At 46.9% G+C, this 15136-nt stretch overlaps 1 protein-coding gene across 4 annotated transcripts in view; it reads left to right on the top strand.

Annotated features, from left to right (window-relative positions):
• The window catches only part of Me3 (malic enzyme 3), a 140682-nt gene that overhangs the window by 97079 nt on the left and 28467 nt on the right, over window positions 1-15136 (top strand). For all 4 annotated transcript variants that reach the window (XM_050154473.1, XM_050154474.1, XM_050154476.1 and 1 more), the window contains 2 exons: window positions 5009-5170; window positions 10875-10978. In XM_050154473.1, the coding sequence (XP_050010430.1) occupies window positions 5009-5170; window positions 10875-10978 (266 nt within the window). The remainder of the gene's footprint in view (window positions 1-5008; window positions 5171-10874; window positions 10979-15136) is intronic.

Below are 15136 nucleotides of genomic sequence, written 5' to 3'. Positions count from 1 at the left end.
CCAGGCTCTCTCCAGTGTGAGAATTTAGAACAAGAACAGAAAAGGGTTAGGACCTCAGCTCTCTGCAGCCAGGTCTGAGCTACAGCCAAAGTTCAGTACTGGCCACGGGAAATAATTTGTCCTCACGTCTCCCTCTGGGTGTGACTTTGCCCTATGCTTATCCGCCTGGACTCCAGTTCTGTGTAAGGCCTTGGCCTTGAAAGCCCTGGCCTCCATCCCAGGAAAGCATGTTTCCAGAGTGTGTCTAGGATGATACTCTAGTAAAATATTGAGGACATTAAGGGGAGCCAGCCCACTTAGTAGAGAGTTAACTTAGGCGAACCTGGGCAGGCACAATGCTGAGGTCCTGCACACCGATCTTTTCCCCATGCCTGGACAGCTCAACTACAGAGAAGTCTCGTGCGTCAACAGGCCCTCAGCAGATGCCCGCCCAGGTGAACAACCTCAGTCAACTGAAGCACTGAGCATCTTCTGTGTGCCAGGCACTGTGCCAGCCATAGAGATAATGCATACAGTCTGTTCAGGCAACTAAACATCTAAAGGAAATTCTTCTTCTTTAACTGGAAGTAAAAAGGTACCTCTTCCTCTAGGCTGACACAGGGATCCCGTTGTTTCCTTGGCTGGGCACAATATTCATGATTAGTATTAGGTCCTTCTACAAAGGTTTCAAACTGCCTAGCACTTGGAAGGCAGAGGCAGGCAGATCTCAGTGGGATTGAGGCCAGCCTGGTCTACAGAGTGAGTTCCAGGACAGCCAGGACTGTTACACAGAGAAATACTGTCTCTGGGGAAAAAAAAAATCCAAAATGAAAGTGAAAGACACCTTGTCTCCAATTCTTCATGTCATGGTTAAAAACCTAGGATATAAATTCAAAATAGAACCATAGGAGCCAAGTGACTATCGACTTCAATAAACGTATCTTAAGACCCTTCTAAATATTGAATACTAACTCCCAGTCAGGAAAACGGAGGTTTCTTCTGGGAATCAGAGGCCACAGATGCGTCGTCGTATGCCTTGTACCCAGAAGTACTTGGCCCTCAGCGCCTGTTAAAATTTTTGAATTTATAGGCAATATTTTTAAAGCATAGTTCGTTTAAAACAATAAATATAAAAGCGCTTGGATTTTTTTTACTTCTCTGGAAAAACTAAGTACTCTGAATATAGAGCCTGAATCATGGTGTGTAAACAAACTAACAGTAGCTGACTGGACTTTTTGCCTAACCTACCCCACACTCCACCCTGCCCCACTCACCAGCCTGGCTCTGATGGCTTCCTCCCCCATCGCCCAAGTTGCTCCTTCAGAAGTTCAGAATGTTCCGACCTGCAGACTTTCCTGTTCCCTTAAAAAGAGAGGGTGAAGATCTGTCCCCTTCCACAGGGGCTCTCTGCTCCTCACCACTCCACAGGGCATCATCACAGGCACTGAGGGTCTCAGCTCAGAAAGAATCCCTCCTGAAAGCCCCAAGCTGGGCCCTGGAGAAGGAGTAGGAGGAGGGGACATTGCTCAGAGGAGGATGAAGCATGCATGGTACTCACAAGGTCACGCACAGGTGAATGCTGGTGTCTAAACGACATCTTGTGGCTGAGCTCTGCCACCCCACCCTGCCCCCAATAGGTGATTCAGAGAGGCTGTTTCTCAAGGCCTAGGAAGTCTTTGGAACCTAGTGTTGCTGGCTGCTTGGCTAGAGAGGGTTCATTTCAGAAGACCTTCTGAATTGCTTTGGAAGATGAAAAATTAACTTTCTGTGGTTTCCCAGCTAAAAAGTCAGGAGCCTGAAATCCAGGAGAAGATAACTATGAGGTACCTACGACTCAAAGCCAGGACTTTAAAAAGCTTTGAGATCTTTCTTCTCCAAAGAGGAAAATGTTGCCCTGTGTAAATCATACAGAGGAGTGAGCACCGCATCCTGTCTCCTTCCCAGAGTGCCCACTGCCTCCCGCAGGAGAAAGGTTCAACTGAGAACTCTCCCTGTCAGCTCCCCAAACTCCTAAGCATCTCTCCCAACCCAGTAACAACACTCCTGAGAAGAGAGAGCTCTGTGTGGTGCAGCCAAAATGGCAACTTCCACCATGAGACACCCGCCGCACAGCTGTTGAAGCATGGTCCAGACTGCCAGCGCTGTGTGCCTGCCTACCACGTACAGGTCGACGGTGTGGTGAACACCTTCGGCATGGTGTCAGAGACAGGGCTTGCTGAAACTTTCTGAGACCGAAATCAACTTGTCAGGAAGGGCTCTTGGTTCAACAACTGTACCCCAAAAGGAGGGGAGGACACGGAGGCAGGGTGTCTTGTGTAGTCCTGGGGTGGTCAGTCATTGGCTGTAGGCTGATCTTCAGAAAGAGGTACGGCTTCTGCGCAAGGTCAGGTAAAGAAGTTTCTCCAGATAGGCTGATGGCTAAGAAGAGCAGAAGGGAAGAAAGCCCTTCATTCCTCAATAAGGAACAACCTTGGGCAGACCTCTCCAGCCCCTTCATTCACACAGAACGACGCATCGAATTCTGTCGGCATCCTCAGGGCTTCTTACTGTCTTTGTTCCAAAGACAAGGAATCTGAAAGACTAGGTTCTTTGTGAGGAGTGGAACCAAGATTTGAAACTAAGGAATGTGGGTTATTTGTGCTATGAAGTAGGGGGAAAGGAAGGAGGGGTGATGAGACCAAAGGGTGAAGCAAAAGGAAGAAGAAGAGTGGCTTGAAAACTCTTGCCGGCAGCCCATAATCACACTAATAAATCTGAAACAGCCCACGAGCAAACCAGGACTCATCGCCTTCCAATCAGCCTTTGGTTCGCTAAGCTAAGGGCCATATCCAACAAGTCAGATAAGGTCATAGGTCTGAGGAAGGCAGGCAAGAAGGAACACAGCATACTATCCTTCAAACCTCTCCATTTGTCTAAGGAACAGGGGTGTCGTGACTTTTCCAACAGCCAAATAAGGAAATTGGAGTTCTGTCATTCCAGAAATTGTTGCTGGCTTTTCAAACCCAAAGACACTGCCCAGACTTTCCCTAAGCCCTTGGCAACCCCCTGAACTAGTTAAGTGGTTCCCAGCATTAATTGGATTGCGATCAGGAACAGGGAGAGGCAATACCTTCTCTCCGAATTTAACGATACTGGCTTTAATCCTGTCCAGCCGAGAAGCACTGTTGGAGCGATAGTTTGCCTGGCTAATGAACTAGATGTCACATTGCTGGCCTCAGAGCCAACTGCTAAGGAATCAAAAATAACACAACCTGGTATTGCCCCTAAAAAGCATACAACTTTTATGAAATACGTGGAAACATGAATATTTATAATACAAGGAAAAAAACTGTTGGCTGCTTTGCGCAAGGAAAAATATTCGGGGAGTGCAAAGGAAGAGTGAGAAGCTCAGGAGAGACGCTTCTTGGAGACCAGTGTGCTAGTTGCAGTGAAGTACAAACAGCTTCACTGTCACCCCAGGGGGCTCCCCTTGCCCTGATGCTCATTGGCTTGTCCCTCCCACCCCATTCTGCCATTCGTATAAAGTGTACCTCCTTGCTTGCTTCTCGACACCTTTTACACAAGTCTATCCTGGACCTTAACTTTCTTTCCTATTTGTACCAGGATTTTGTTTTCAGGCTACCAACCAGCTTCCAAATCATGACACAGACTTGTTATTAGTTTTACATGCTTGGCCTTATCTTAGCTCTCATTTTTATGTTTCTCTTTATCTGTGTTTTGCCTTGGGCTTTTTTTTTTCCTTTTTTCCCTTCTGTGTATCTTTCACTGGTTCTCGTGTTTGGCTGTAACTGCCTCGCTTCCAACTCCAGGAGTGTCTCTCTCTTTCTCCCTTGTTCTCTCCTCCTCCTCTTCTCTCCTTCTCTAGCCTTTATTTCTCCTATTTATTGTCTCCACCTGCCAGGTACACCTATCCCTCTCCTTCCTAGCTATTGGCTGTTCGACTTTTTATTACACCAATCAGGTGCTTTAGACAGGCAAGGTGAAACAAACACACTTCTTCATATAATTAAACACACATCCGTACATCGTTAACCAAATGCAATGTAAACAAGTAAAACACACCTGTACACAGTTGCAGTAATATTCCTTGGCATAAAAGACTGTACCACCTTTTTGCCTAGGTAAAGTAATATTCCACAACACCCATTAAAGGTCTTTGATTCTGCCTGCACCCTCACAATTGCTTCTTGCCTGATGTCTGGTGTGTGTATCCTCTCATCTGCACAACTTCTAAGAGTGAGTCACCCTCCGGGAAGCTCTCAGTCTCTCCTCCCCCTGCATTGTCCTGTGGCATTCAGGCCTCTGTCCCGAAGCTGTAACAGCTGATAAATATGGTCCCTGTCTCATTTGGCTTCACACATATTTAATTTCATAGGTAATCAAACTAAAGTTCCTTCCCCCAGGATAGGTCTTACTAGCAAACAGGTGCTTTGTGCGTATTAATTAAGTGAATGACTATAGGAGCATCCATCATAGCCATATAATCACATCTGTCATCACCATGAGCTCCGTCAACATCTGATGAAGGAAAGATACCAGTACTATGTCTAGTACACAGTTGGCCAACAGGTTATCCTCAGACAACCAAAGAATTTGCTTGATTCCGTGTTTTGTGATTCTAAGAAATGTTACAAGCTCTGTTCTTTGCACATTGGCCTCAAGATGCTGCGCTGTAGCGGCGGCCTGAGCTTTCTCATACCCCTCCCTTACCATCTCAGGCCCCAGGTTTCAGGCTGAGGCTGTCCAGTTTCTCTGAGAGAGAGAAAAAGAGAGACAAGATGTGATTTCTCTCCAGCTGTTTCTGCGGCTCCTTCTTCAGAATGCAGGGAACACTGTCTTTCTGTCACTTGGCCTCAGCGAGCTCTCTCGCCCCCTTGCCAGAAAGGACCAGCCACCTACAGTTGACGGATCCCTCTGGCCTTGTCCCAGACTGGCTGCTTTCTTCCCAGCAGGCTGCTAGGACTTTGAAAGGAGCACTTTGTCATGCGGGCGGTGCTCCCGACTGAGGGTGCCCTGCTGTGTTTTGCAGGCTGTGGTGGTGACGGATGGAGAGCGCATACTGGGCTTGGGAGACCTGGGCTGCTACGGCATGGGCATCCCTGTGGGCAAGCTGGCCCTGTACACCGCATGCGGAGGAGTCGATCCACAGCAGTGCCTCCCCGTCCTGCTCGATGTGGGCACCAACAATGAGGTAACGGGCTGTGCGGGCCAGGAGCGCTTGAGCCCCCAAGGAAGATGAGGTGGGGGGGGGCGGCGCTTTTGTGGAGTAATTATATCCACATGGGCTGTTTCGTTCCCAGGATGCTCTCGACCCCCATTCCCACATAGTTGTGAAGTAGCGGATTCTCCTCTCCCAACCCCCTATGCTTCTGAGTCCTCTGGCTTCTGCGTCTTCCTCCTCTGTGCCCACAATGCCCTGGACTTACTTCTTCCACTGCTTCGTGAACCCACCAAGTTCGCTATCCTCCTTGGGGCTCCTCTCCGAGAGAGCAGCCAATGGCGAGACTAGTAGTCTGTGTTCTGCATTTTCAAGGTGATTTGCCTCAGTGTTTGAACTAAAATTCAAAAAGAAGGCTCCAGGCTGGAATGTTGGAGACAAGCAGAAGAGTGTCCTACAGATCAAGTGAGAGAAACTGAGCTAAGATGCTGGTCAATCCTTCTGTAGGATTCAGGGACTTTGTCAAGGAGATTAACCCCCAGCCAAGAGTTTGTCTGCTCCTGGTACCAGGCTGGCACATTGTCTCTGGCTGTAATTCTCGGCCCTATGACTGGCAGAAAAAAAAAGCGGCTTCCACAGGTAGTGATGGCTCATGCCTCTAATCCAAATTCGAACCCAGCCTCTAATCCAAATTCGAACCCAGCCTGGTGTATAGAGTGAGTTTCAAAACTAAACAAAATAAAACAAAAACACTATCTTTTTTTTTCTTCATTTCCAAATTGTTTTCTTAATTCAAACTTTCAGTTATTTTCACAAATGAAGCGAATATATCTCTATCCAACTGTCACGTTTTGCAAATTATAATTTTATGGAATATATGAAATATAGTAAAAATGAGTCTCATTATTATATTTTCATACACGTCTATAATATACGTCAAAGGAATTCCTTCTGACTAGCATTTACTTTTGAATTTAAGATCAGCGTGTGTTCTTTTAAAAATCAAAATTCAGAGATGGATTAAAAGTAAACCATTAGTCACAATATTGGTACATTTTTATATATAATATGTATATAGCATTTTGATGTTTTTAATATGTTCATGAAAAGTATGTTTATATATACACCTCTTTAGACCTGATCACCTACAGAGCACTCCTGCCATTTCTAAAATCTCCTCCTCTTACTATGTCTCCTGACCGGCCTATGGGACAGGGGGCCCGGTGGTGGCGCAAGCCTCATAGCTGCTAAGTAAGGGGAGACCTCAAGTTTTGCTCCAAACCAAGTTCCCTTCTCCCAGCCAGATGTTTGAGTTTATACCAAGCAACCATATATATTTATACAATAAAATTGTATGTATTTATACATTAAGTAAAATTATATAATTGCATATATGTATCACATATACATATTGCATATATGCAATAATATAATTTTAATGTTTTTCCTTTCAGTCTCTTTTCTCTCCAAACCCTTACAAAAAAACCAAACTTGGAGTTGCATTGCCTTACCTCTCTGAAGCCTGCTCTTTATAGTTTGCATACGTCAAGAGTTCCCTCTGGGGTTAACAACCATTACTCCACTCCGTCGCTGCACCCCAGTTCACGCAGGAAAGCCCACACAGCTGCATGTTTAGGTGTTCCCGAAGTTCTTGCAGAGGTCAGCTGTGCTCCGGTCCCCACTTTGCAGATGAGTCATGTTCTCATCTCTGATGTTTCTTTAGGACAAATTCCTAGAGGCAGAAATATCGGTGCACATTGGAGGTGGGTGTTCGTCTAGATTAGCGGGATGGGTACGAGTACTTATTGGGGGAGCAGTATTGTTAGCTAGAGAAGCCTTTCCTCCTCCAGCACCGTGCTCTTTGAGGCAGAGTCTCACACTGGGATCTGGGATTTAATGGTTCCCATGAGTTGGCTGGAGCGTGAGCTCTGGGGATCTTGCCACTGTGCGACCCCTGCACTGGGATTATGGGTGTGTACTGCCACACCCAGCCTTTTCCCGCGTGGTTGCTGGGGGCGGAACTTGGGTCCTCACGCAAATCAAATGCTTTAATCACCGAGCCATCTCCACGGCCCTATGGTGCGGATTTGTGATCCACATTTGCAATCTACAATGATTCAGTTCAAGGAAAACTGATTTCCTCGTCTTTAGACAGCATGGGTTTCTAAACAAGAATGAGATTTCTAATTCCTAGCAAGGAATACAGCTTCCTCAGGCTCCACCCTAAGATGGAATCTCCTCCCTGGATTGAGGGATCCAGAAGGAGACCTTCCTTGAGAGCCAGAAACCTCACGGGGTCAGGGGGTAGGCAGTAGAGGACAAGAGAAGTGGATTAAGAAGCAGGGGCCCTGGCCCCATGCCACCAACAGGCCGGGTGAGTCACTTCACCTCTTTAGACCTGACCCCTACAGAACAGTCCTGCCATTTCTAAAATCGCCTCCCCTTGCTATGTCTCCTGACTGGCCTACGAGATGGGGCTGGGTGGTGGTGCAAGCCTTACAGCCGCTCAGCACGGCTTTGATTCATCACAAATCCATCAGAACAGAGCTCCGAAAAGAAGTGGCAGTCGTGGACCAGGACCTTACACCCAGTTTGAGCCACATAGGAGCACGGAGTGAAAGCCTCTGTCACTGCCTTCCCTTCCCACTGCAGAAAACTGAGGTCCAGAAACTTTAATTAGCTCAAAGAGATTCTAATCAGAGCCAAGATCCTCTGCCATATCCCACCCCTGCTGGGATTCTGGTGTTTTATAAGCCAGCTTCATCTCTTGATCCATAAGATTACTAAAGTAACTTCAGAATATTATTCAAATTATTTTTTCTTTTCTTTTTCTTTTTTTTTTTTTTTGTTTGTTTCTTTGTTGTTGTTGTTTTGGTTTTCAAGACAGGGTTTCTCTGTGAGACAGTCCTGGCTATCCTGGAACTCACTTTATAAATCAGGCTGGCCTCACACTCACAGTGACCTGCCTCTGACTCCCGAGTGCTGGGGTTAAAGGCATGCGCCACCAACCGTCCGGCTCAAATTCTTAAAAGAAATTTCTCCCACCGTTCCCTGTTTGTGCCCCTTTCAGTATTTATCCACGACACACGCACATATAGATGAATTTGTTACTTAGCTGCAATCATAATGCACCTGTATTTCGTTCTCATTTTTTTAAATCAAGGTTATTTTGTGAACACTTTCTTTTTACTCCTTTAATCAAAGTTTACTGGGTGTTTAGTAGGTGTCGGGCACTCTGGTAGGCTTGAGGGAGATAAATGAACCAGGCCTGGGTGGAGCTGTCCAGCTGTCGGGGATTCAACACTGCCACATAATGGATCATGTATTACATCATCACTCAGAGCGTCTGCTTCTCCCCTGAGTGCTGGATTCCAAGCATGAGAATTCAAAGTTGCCAAGTGAACCAGTGTTACAAAGACGGTGTTTAGCCCCCTTCAAATGGGTTTGCTATGTCATGTCCCATAGTAAAACTGTTCAAAACGCATATGTTTCTAATTCTTGCACGAAAACAACACCAGGTAAGATACCAACCAATATGGACTGGGGAAGTGTCACAGGGCCCCCTGCGAGGCGAAGAGCTACAGGCAATTAAAGGCCTCTAGGAGAGTGAGAATCAGTTTTCTCTAGGGACAATCCCTCTGATAGGTTGTCCAATGCTGAGTGGTCAGTCCTAAATGCATATACATATGAGCACAACACTAAATGAACGCTGGAGAAAACACACATATGCATATATATATATATATATATAATGTATATATACACACCCACATACATATATACCAAATTAAAGAAGAGCTCATAAAGTTGAGAGTTCAGAGAAAGTTGTAGAGACAAGGCAGGTGTTGGAGGTAGGAGATTATGGGGTTGAAATGATTTCGATATAATACTGGTGTCCAAAATTCTAAAATAAAATAAATGTTTCTTAGTGAATCTCTTTGTAAGGAATTTTCCCCAGGACTCTTGGGGTGCGACTTTCGCTGAGAGCAATCCTGGACTGTAGGGGAGGAAAGCTGGGCCTTATCGCTTCCACTGCCTCTAGTAGTACAGGGAGGACACTGTTGTGGGATGTTTCTGTGTCCAAATAGCAAAGCCATCACTGTGTGTGTCTCTGTAAAACAAAACAGAAACCTCCTGAGGTGACAGCGGTTGAATGAGGGTCAGAACACCCTTCTAAGCTTCCTGTTGAGAGGAAACATCTGCTTTCTATATTCCCGAAACTGAGTCACTTTTACCTGCCAACACCAAGCATATTTGGAAAAATAAACGCATGGAGCAGGGATTCCGTAGAGGAGGGATGTCCCAGGGTTCGGTCCCAAGGGCTTTGGGGCGAGGAGTCGCGGCTGTGTGTGGAGGACACCAAGTACAAGATAGATGGCCATATTGTCCAAGGTAGAAGGGACCAGAGGCAGCATCTCATACCACCCTCTTCACTCCACGTAAGAAGAGGCCCAGAGCATAAATGTCTTCCCTAAGGATTCGTTCCCAAATCCTGCACACATGGTCCTCTACAGTGAGGTTCTTCGGAACAGCCCGCAGTGCTCAGGCTGCCCTCCTGGGCACCGAGAGTCTAATATTTCCTGAACTCATGAACCTGTGTTCACCTCCTGGGCGATGCCATGTGGTCCTCTGGAACCCACTATGTGGCTGATGAGGATGCTGGCATCTGTGGGCAGAAACTCTCTGTGTGGCTGATGAGGATGCTGGCATCTGTGGACAGAAACTCTCTGTGTGACTGATGAGGATACTGGCATCTGTGGGCAGACTCAGGGGGAAACTGGCCGCAGACCCAGACTTCGAAGACTTGGTGAGAAAGAACGGAGTCCGTCTCTGTACTGGGGTCAGCAGTTTCTTCTGTTCTGCAAGTTTGTTGTCTCTGAGACTAGAATACTCAGCTTCATGGTGCAGTACTACCAGAGAGCCCACTCTCCGTGTGCACGTGTGAGGATGCTACCCCAGAATCTTTGCAGCCTTCTCCTGGGCTTAACTTAATTTTCCATAAAATTAAGCAATAGAAATAATTACAATTTGAGAAGAGGGTGCTATGTCCACGAAGTTGACTCCATGCCATAACCTCCTGAATACACAGATTTGAAGGAGGGTGTTATGACCATGGAGTAGACCCCATGCCATGACCTGAACACACCAATGTTCTTCATGACCTCTTAGCCTGCCTGTTGCTACTCAAGGTAAATATTTTTTTAACCAGAAGGTTAAATACAACATTCCGTGATATGTTCAGGGAAGAGGAGGAAAAACTATTTGTTTTCCTTGACATTTTGTCTCCAAGGAAAACCTTAGCAAGGCAGAGCTAGGCAAACAACCCAGAGGGTGTACTCAGCCCCATTCCCACAGCAGAGGGAGAAGTTCCAGTTTGCCTTCTTTGGGTAAATTTATTTCACCTATAATTCTCATCGCTATTTATTTAGTTCCGAAGGGAACTTAGTAACTATCTAACAGAGAAAAGATTTAGTCATCAAATTAATACTTAGGTACCAGGATACCTTGTACACGCCAGAGCTTGGGAATGAATAGGTTCAGTCCCTATCCTGTTCTAAAATAATGGTTTCTTCCCTTCCACTCCCACCAGTGGGTTTTGTGACCCAAGACAGTTCACTTCGCCTTTAGAAGTCTCAGGAATCCATTGGGAGGAAGCTGAAGGAGGAGATTTCCAAGATCTACGTTTTTAGGATGGAATAATGGAGCGGGTTCAGTAAGCGGATGCTCTCTGTTCCAGGAGCTTCTCAGAGACCCTCTGTACATCGGCCTGAAACACCGGCGTGTTGGTGGGAAGGCGTACGATGACCTACTGGATGAGTTCATGCAGGCCGTGACGGATAAGTAAGTGGGCTTTGGGAGAGAGCTCTTAAGATGTGCCGTGGCCAAAGTCAAGCCTAGCTTTGGAAGAATGGAATTTACAGACGAGGCTGTGGCTCTGTCCTTTGGGGTGGATGGTCTGAAAATTTCAGCCTGACAGACGCATGCACCTGAAAGTCTGGAAGCCATGTGGGGTGGGCCTGTCTCCAGGATAACTGCAAGAAGGCACTGGGAGGTGGAGGTAGCTAGATTCTGCTGTTCCCGGAGGGATACCCTCTGGGTCTGAACTGCTTGGGATAGTTTGTGTGAATACAGACTCTGCTCTTCTGGTAAAAAGACGTTAGCCTCCTAATAAAATGGCTTTGGAAAGCAGCTCGCCACATTCATCTTCACACATGCGCGCACGCGCGCACTTGGTTAGGTCAGGTTAGGAGCAGGTTAATAGACCAGTACAGTAGACTCCCCAAATCCAAGCCTTCTAGATTTGTGGGAGCTCTTGTCTACTCTGGAGAGCATAATGCTGGCAGCTCCACCCTACTCCCCTGCTTATTCTGCCAGCCACCATGGCCGCCCACACCCACTGGCATTCTACCAGGTCCTAGTGATGCCCTCCACAGGCTGGGCAAGCCAGAGCGTCGGCGATTCAGGGGAACCTATGAACATACTTCATTCTCCCTAGAAAAGAGCTAAAGTCATATTGTGGTTCTTTGGCGTGGGAAGGGTGCTGCGGAAAAGAGAAAGTTAATAATGGGGTACAGAAAATTAATAATGGGGCACAGGGTGGGAGCAGAAATTTGTGTAAGCCAAAGGGCCAGGGATCAAATGCACACCTGGAGAAGTTCAGGCTTAGAAGCACACACTGCATCGTGGGAAGAGAGTCGAGGAAGAGGAAGGTAGGAGAAGAGATAGATGAATCAGGCTTGATCTTTTTCCAGGCAAGAAGGGTGTTGAGTGTGTACTCGGGGGGATTGCCACAATGGTGTGCCAAAGGTCTAGGCTGAGGAAGAAGGGAAATGAGGACCTGGAGAAGCGGGAGGCAGGGGAGGGAGAAGCGGGAGGCAGGGGAGGGAGGAGGAAAGCTGTACGACTGGAAGACCGCAAGTCCTGGTGAGAACTGAGAACCAGCACCCTGGGAACCAGGCAGAATAAACTGGAGGAAGGGGAGCGATGCTCTGAAGGTTACATGTTGACAGTCGAGACCACAAGGATGTGGTCACCAAAGAAGCTCATCCACAAGCTGGTGCATTAACAGAAGGACAGCATCTGGAACAAAGGGGGTGCACCCCACTTCGTCCTTCCCCTTTCAGACCGTCTCAGCGCCACCTCCAAGTCCAGACCAAACGTGCCTTTAAAGAACAATAGCCCTGACGGTGGAGGGAAAGAAATGCTTGATTTGGCAGTGAGAAGGCTCGGAGGCCGCTCTGGATCAAGGAGAAGGATGCCTCCTGGACATCAGCAAGCTAGTCTTCCAGAAGACTTGTTTCTGTATGTCCAAAGGAGAGCTGAAGGGTTCAGGGCCAACAAAGGCCATTTGGGGCCCAAAGTAAGCATCGTGGTACACGGAATTCTGATCATGTGTTCTCCGTCCTGGAAGGAGTGCCAGGATATGTTGTTTGGCACTTAGGTGGTGAGAGTATGAATGGATTCAAGCAGCACAGCCTCCTGAACATGTCTTCTTCCCACTCCGTGACTCTGGTCTGGCCTCTTGAGAATGCCATGGAGCTGGCAGGATAGGTACTATCTGGCTCACTTTAATGGAAGAAGAAGCTGAGGCCCTGAGATGACAAGGTCACTGTCGTGGCTCACCAAGTCCTTGGCTCACTAGGTACCCAGGAAGTACAAGGCAGGACTGTGAGACGAACCCAGTTTGTTAACTCCACCTGTGGGCCCTTTCTTATAAGGCTTTGCGACCTGAGCAAAGGGAATGGCATTGCCTTAGCCAATTTTTTGCTTCCTGTTTCCGGCACTCATTGCCTGCTTATGAGTCAGTAGTCAGTCCATGGCTCCCCAAAGAGAAATATTTCTATCCGTGGGAGAGAAGGTTAAATAAATTAAGATGTAAGAGGCTTTTCAAATCATCATCATAATCTATCCACAGCTCCACAGACACACAGGCAGTCCAAGGTAAACCCTTAGGGAAGGGCGTGTGTCAGCCTACAGGAATGTGTCCTTCTGCCGGAGAGGTGACGGGTGGGTTGACAGCTCATTGTTTTGACTTTCTAACAAGATAGAACAGACGTTTCTGTCGATACTGTAGGTGGAAAATGAGCTGGTCTCCCCAGGTACCCTTGGGAATGTTCTAGCCCCACGATGGAATGCCTGGCCTGAGGCTGAGTCAGAAGCCCTGAAGCCAAACACACTATATTTTAAGAAAGAACCTTGGGAAATCGTGACTCCTGCCTTCAGTGTCCTCATCGCTGCCCAAACATCCTGCCAATAAAAAGCTTCCTCTTTCTGCCTTCCCTGCTAACTGTTGCGTCTGTAGATTCTAGGTGGTAAAAAAGAGAAGTATTGACAAGACTTCACTCTGACTCAATTCCTATCCTGAAGGTGGTTCCTGAGGAAGACACGCCAAAGCAGAGGAACATCCGGTTAAGTCTGTGAACCACAGGGACTAGGATGTAGCTCAGTTAGTAAAGTGCTTTGCCTAGCACGCTCAGTGGTCCTGGGTTCAATCCCTAGAGCCCACTGGGCATGGCAGCACACAGATGTAACCCCAACTTTTAGGAGGCAGACGAAGCTCAAAGTTCTCCTCAGTAACAAATTCTAGGCCAGCACGGGTTACATGAAACTCTGTCTCAAATAAATAAATAAATAAATCTGTGAACCACACTAGAAATCTGAGTGTGGTTGTCAAACCAGAGGCAGATTGATCTTCCAAGCCCTTGTCTTTCTGTCTCTGCTTCTCTCCTCTCCTGTGTGGTGGGACCTGAAGCATCGTATCTGGGTACCATGTCCTGGTGGGACAAGTTCTCCTCCACAGTTTTTGTTTATATTTCTTACTTAAGTTACTAACAGGGAATGCTCTGGAAATGGGAGAAAAGCAGAGGAAATAACGGCATAGCTACGTACATCTCCACGGAAATGTACTGTGTGATACAGAAAGGCATCTTTACCTAGCATTTGCTATATTCCAGCCACTAAGCCAGGCTGGTAAGTAATCTGCAAATATATAAAAACCTCTGCTTTCAGAAGAGCATGGAAACACATGCCTATAAACCCAGCATGCACGAAGATGAGGCAAGAGGATCGTGAATTTAAGACCAGCCTGGGCTACATAACGAGACCCTGTAGCAAAACATCCTGATCCTATTCTCCAAACTACTGCATTCAGAACATTTCATCTGTGTCTGCTGGTGTTTGGATAACCTGACCTGCCGTGCTTTCTTTGGCTCAGTGTCGTTGTAAGTCACTTGTTCAGGAAGAGTGGGTCCTCTGGTGGAAATAAAAAAAAAAAATTGTAAGCTCGCAGCCCGTAAATGTTAAAGCTGAGGGGCTGCTTGCAGTCCCTGAGGCTGAAGGAAGGAAGAAAAGAGAGGGTGACTCTCCACCACTTCCTGAACTGTGCCCGAGTGCTCTGTGAACTTTAGGATTCGCCTGGGATATTGTTGGTAGACACAGTGAGGAAGGTTAAGTAGAAGGTCTCATTTCTTCTTCTAACCTCGACTGTTCAGGATTCTGTGTTCAACAGGGAAGAGTGTTGTGGTGGCATTGTCTTCCCTGAGCAGGTGACAAGGTGTGTAGCACATATGAAATGTTGCATCTTGCATCTGTGAAGACTCTGGGGTCCAGTCTTCTAATCTCATGAGCATTTACTCCAGCTGGTCCTGCAGCTCCTCTAGCTCAATAGTGAGTCAGAGGCTCATGTAGCCTCCATCTTAGTCTCCATGTGTTTAGAATATTTCCAGAGTTAAACCAAGTTTATCCCCCTGCCCCACTTTCTCTCCATGAAATGGAAACTGATTCCTCTAGTGTACAAAACTCTGCTGGATTATGTTCCCTTGGATATGTCCAACCCCTCCTTTCCCCACTCCCTATCCACTGCAGAACAGAGCAGAGGATTAAATCAAGTAGGTGTGTAAATGCTGAACTAACCCCCATACCCCCCACACACATCTAACTGTTCTTCTGAATCGCCAAGGGTGTTTATAAAGAATTCAGAGTCTCTGGGTTGAAACATGA

Source organism: Alexandromys fortis, unplaced genomic scaffold (assembly GCF_014885135.2).
Source record: "Alexandromys fortis isolate MF-2015 unplaced genomic scaffold, M_Fortis_MF-2015_v1.1 scaffold_77, whole genome shotgun sequence".
Classification (NCBI taxonomy): domain Eukaryota; kingdom Metazoa; phylum Chordata; class Mammalia; order Rodentia; family Cricetidae; genus Alexandromys; species Alexandromys fortis.
The sequence above is the reverse complement of the archived record's forward strand: the minus strand, read 5'-3'. Positions and strand labels throughout refer to the sequence as shown.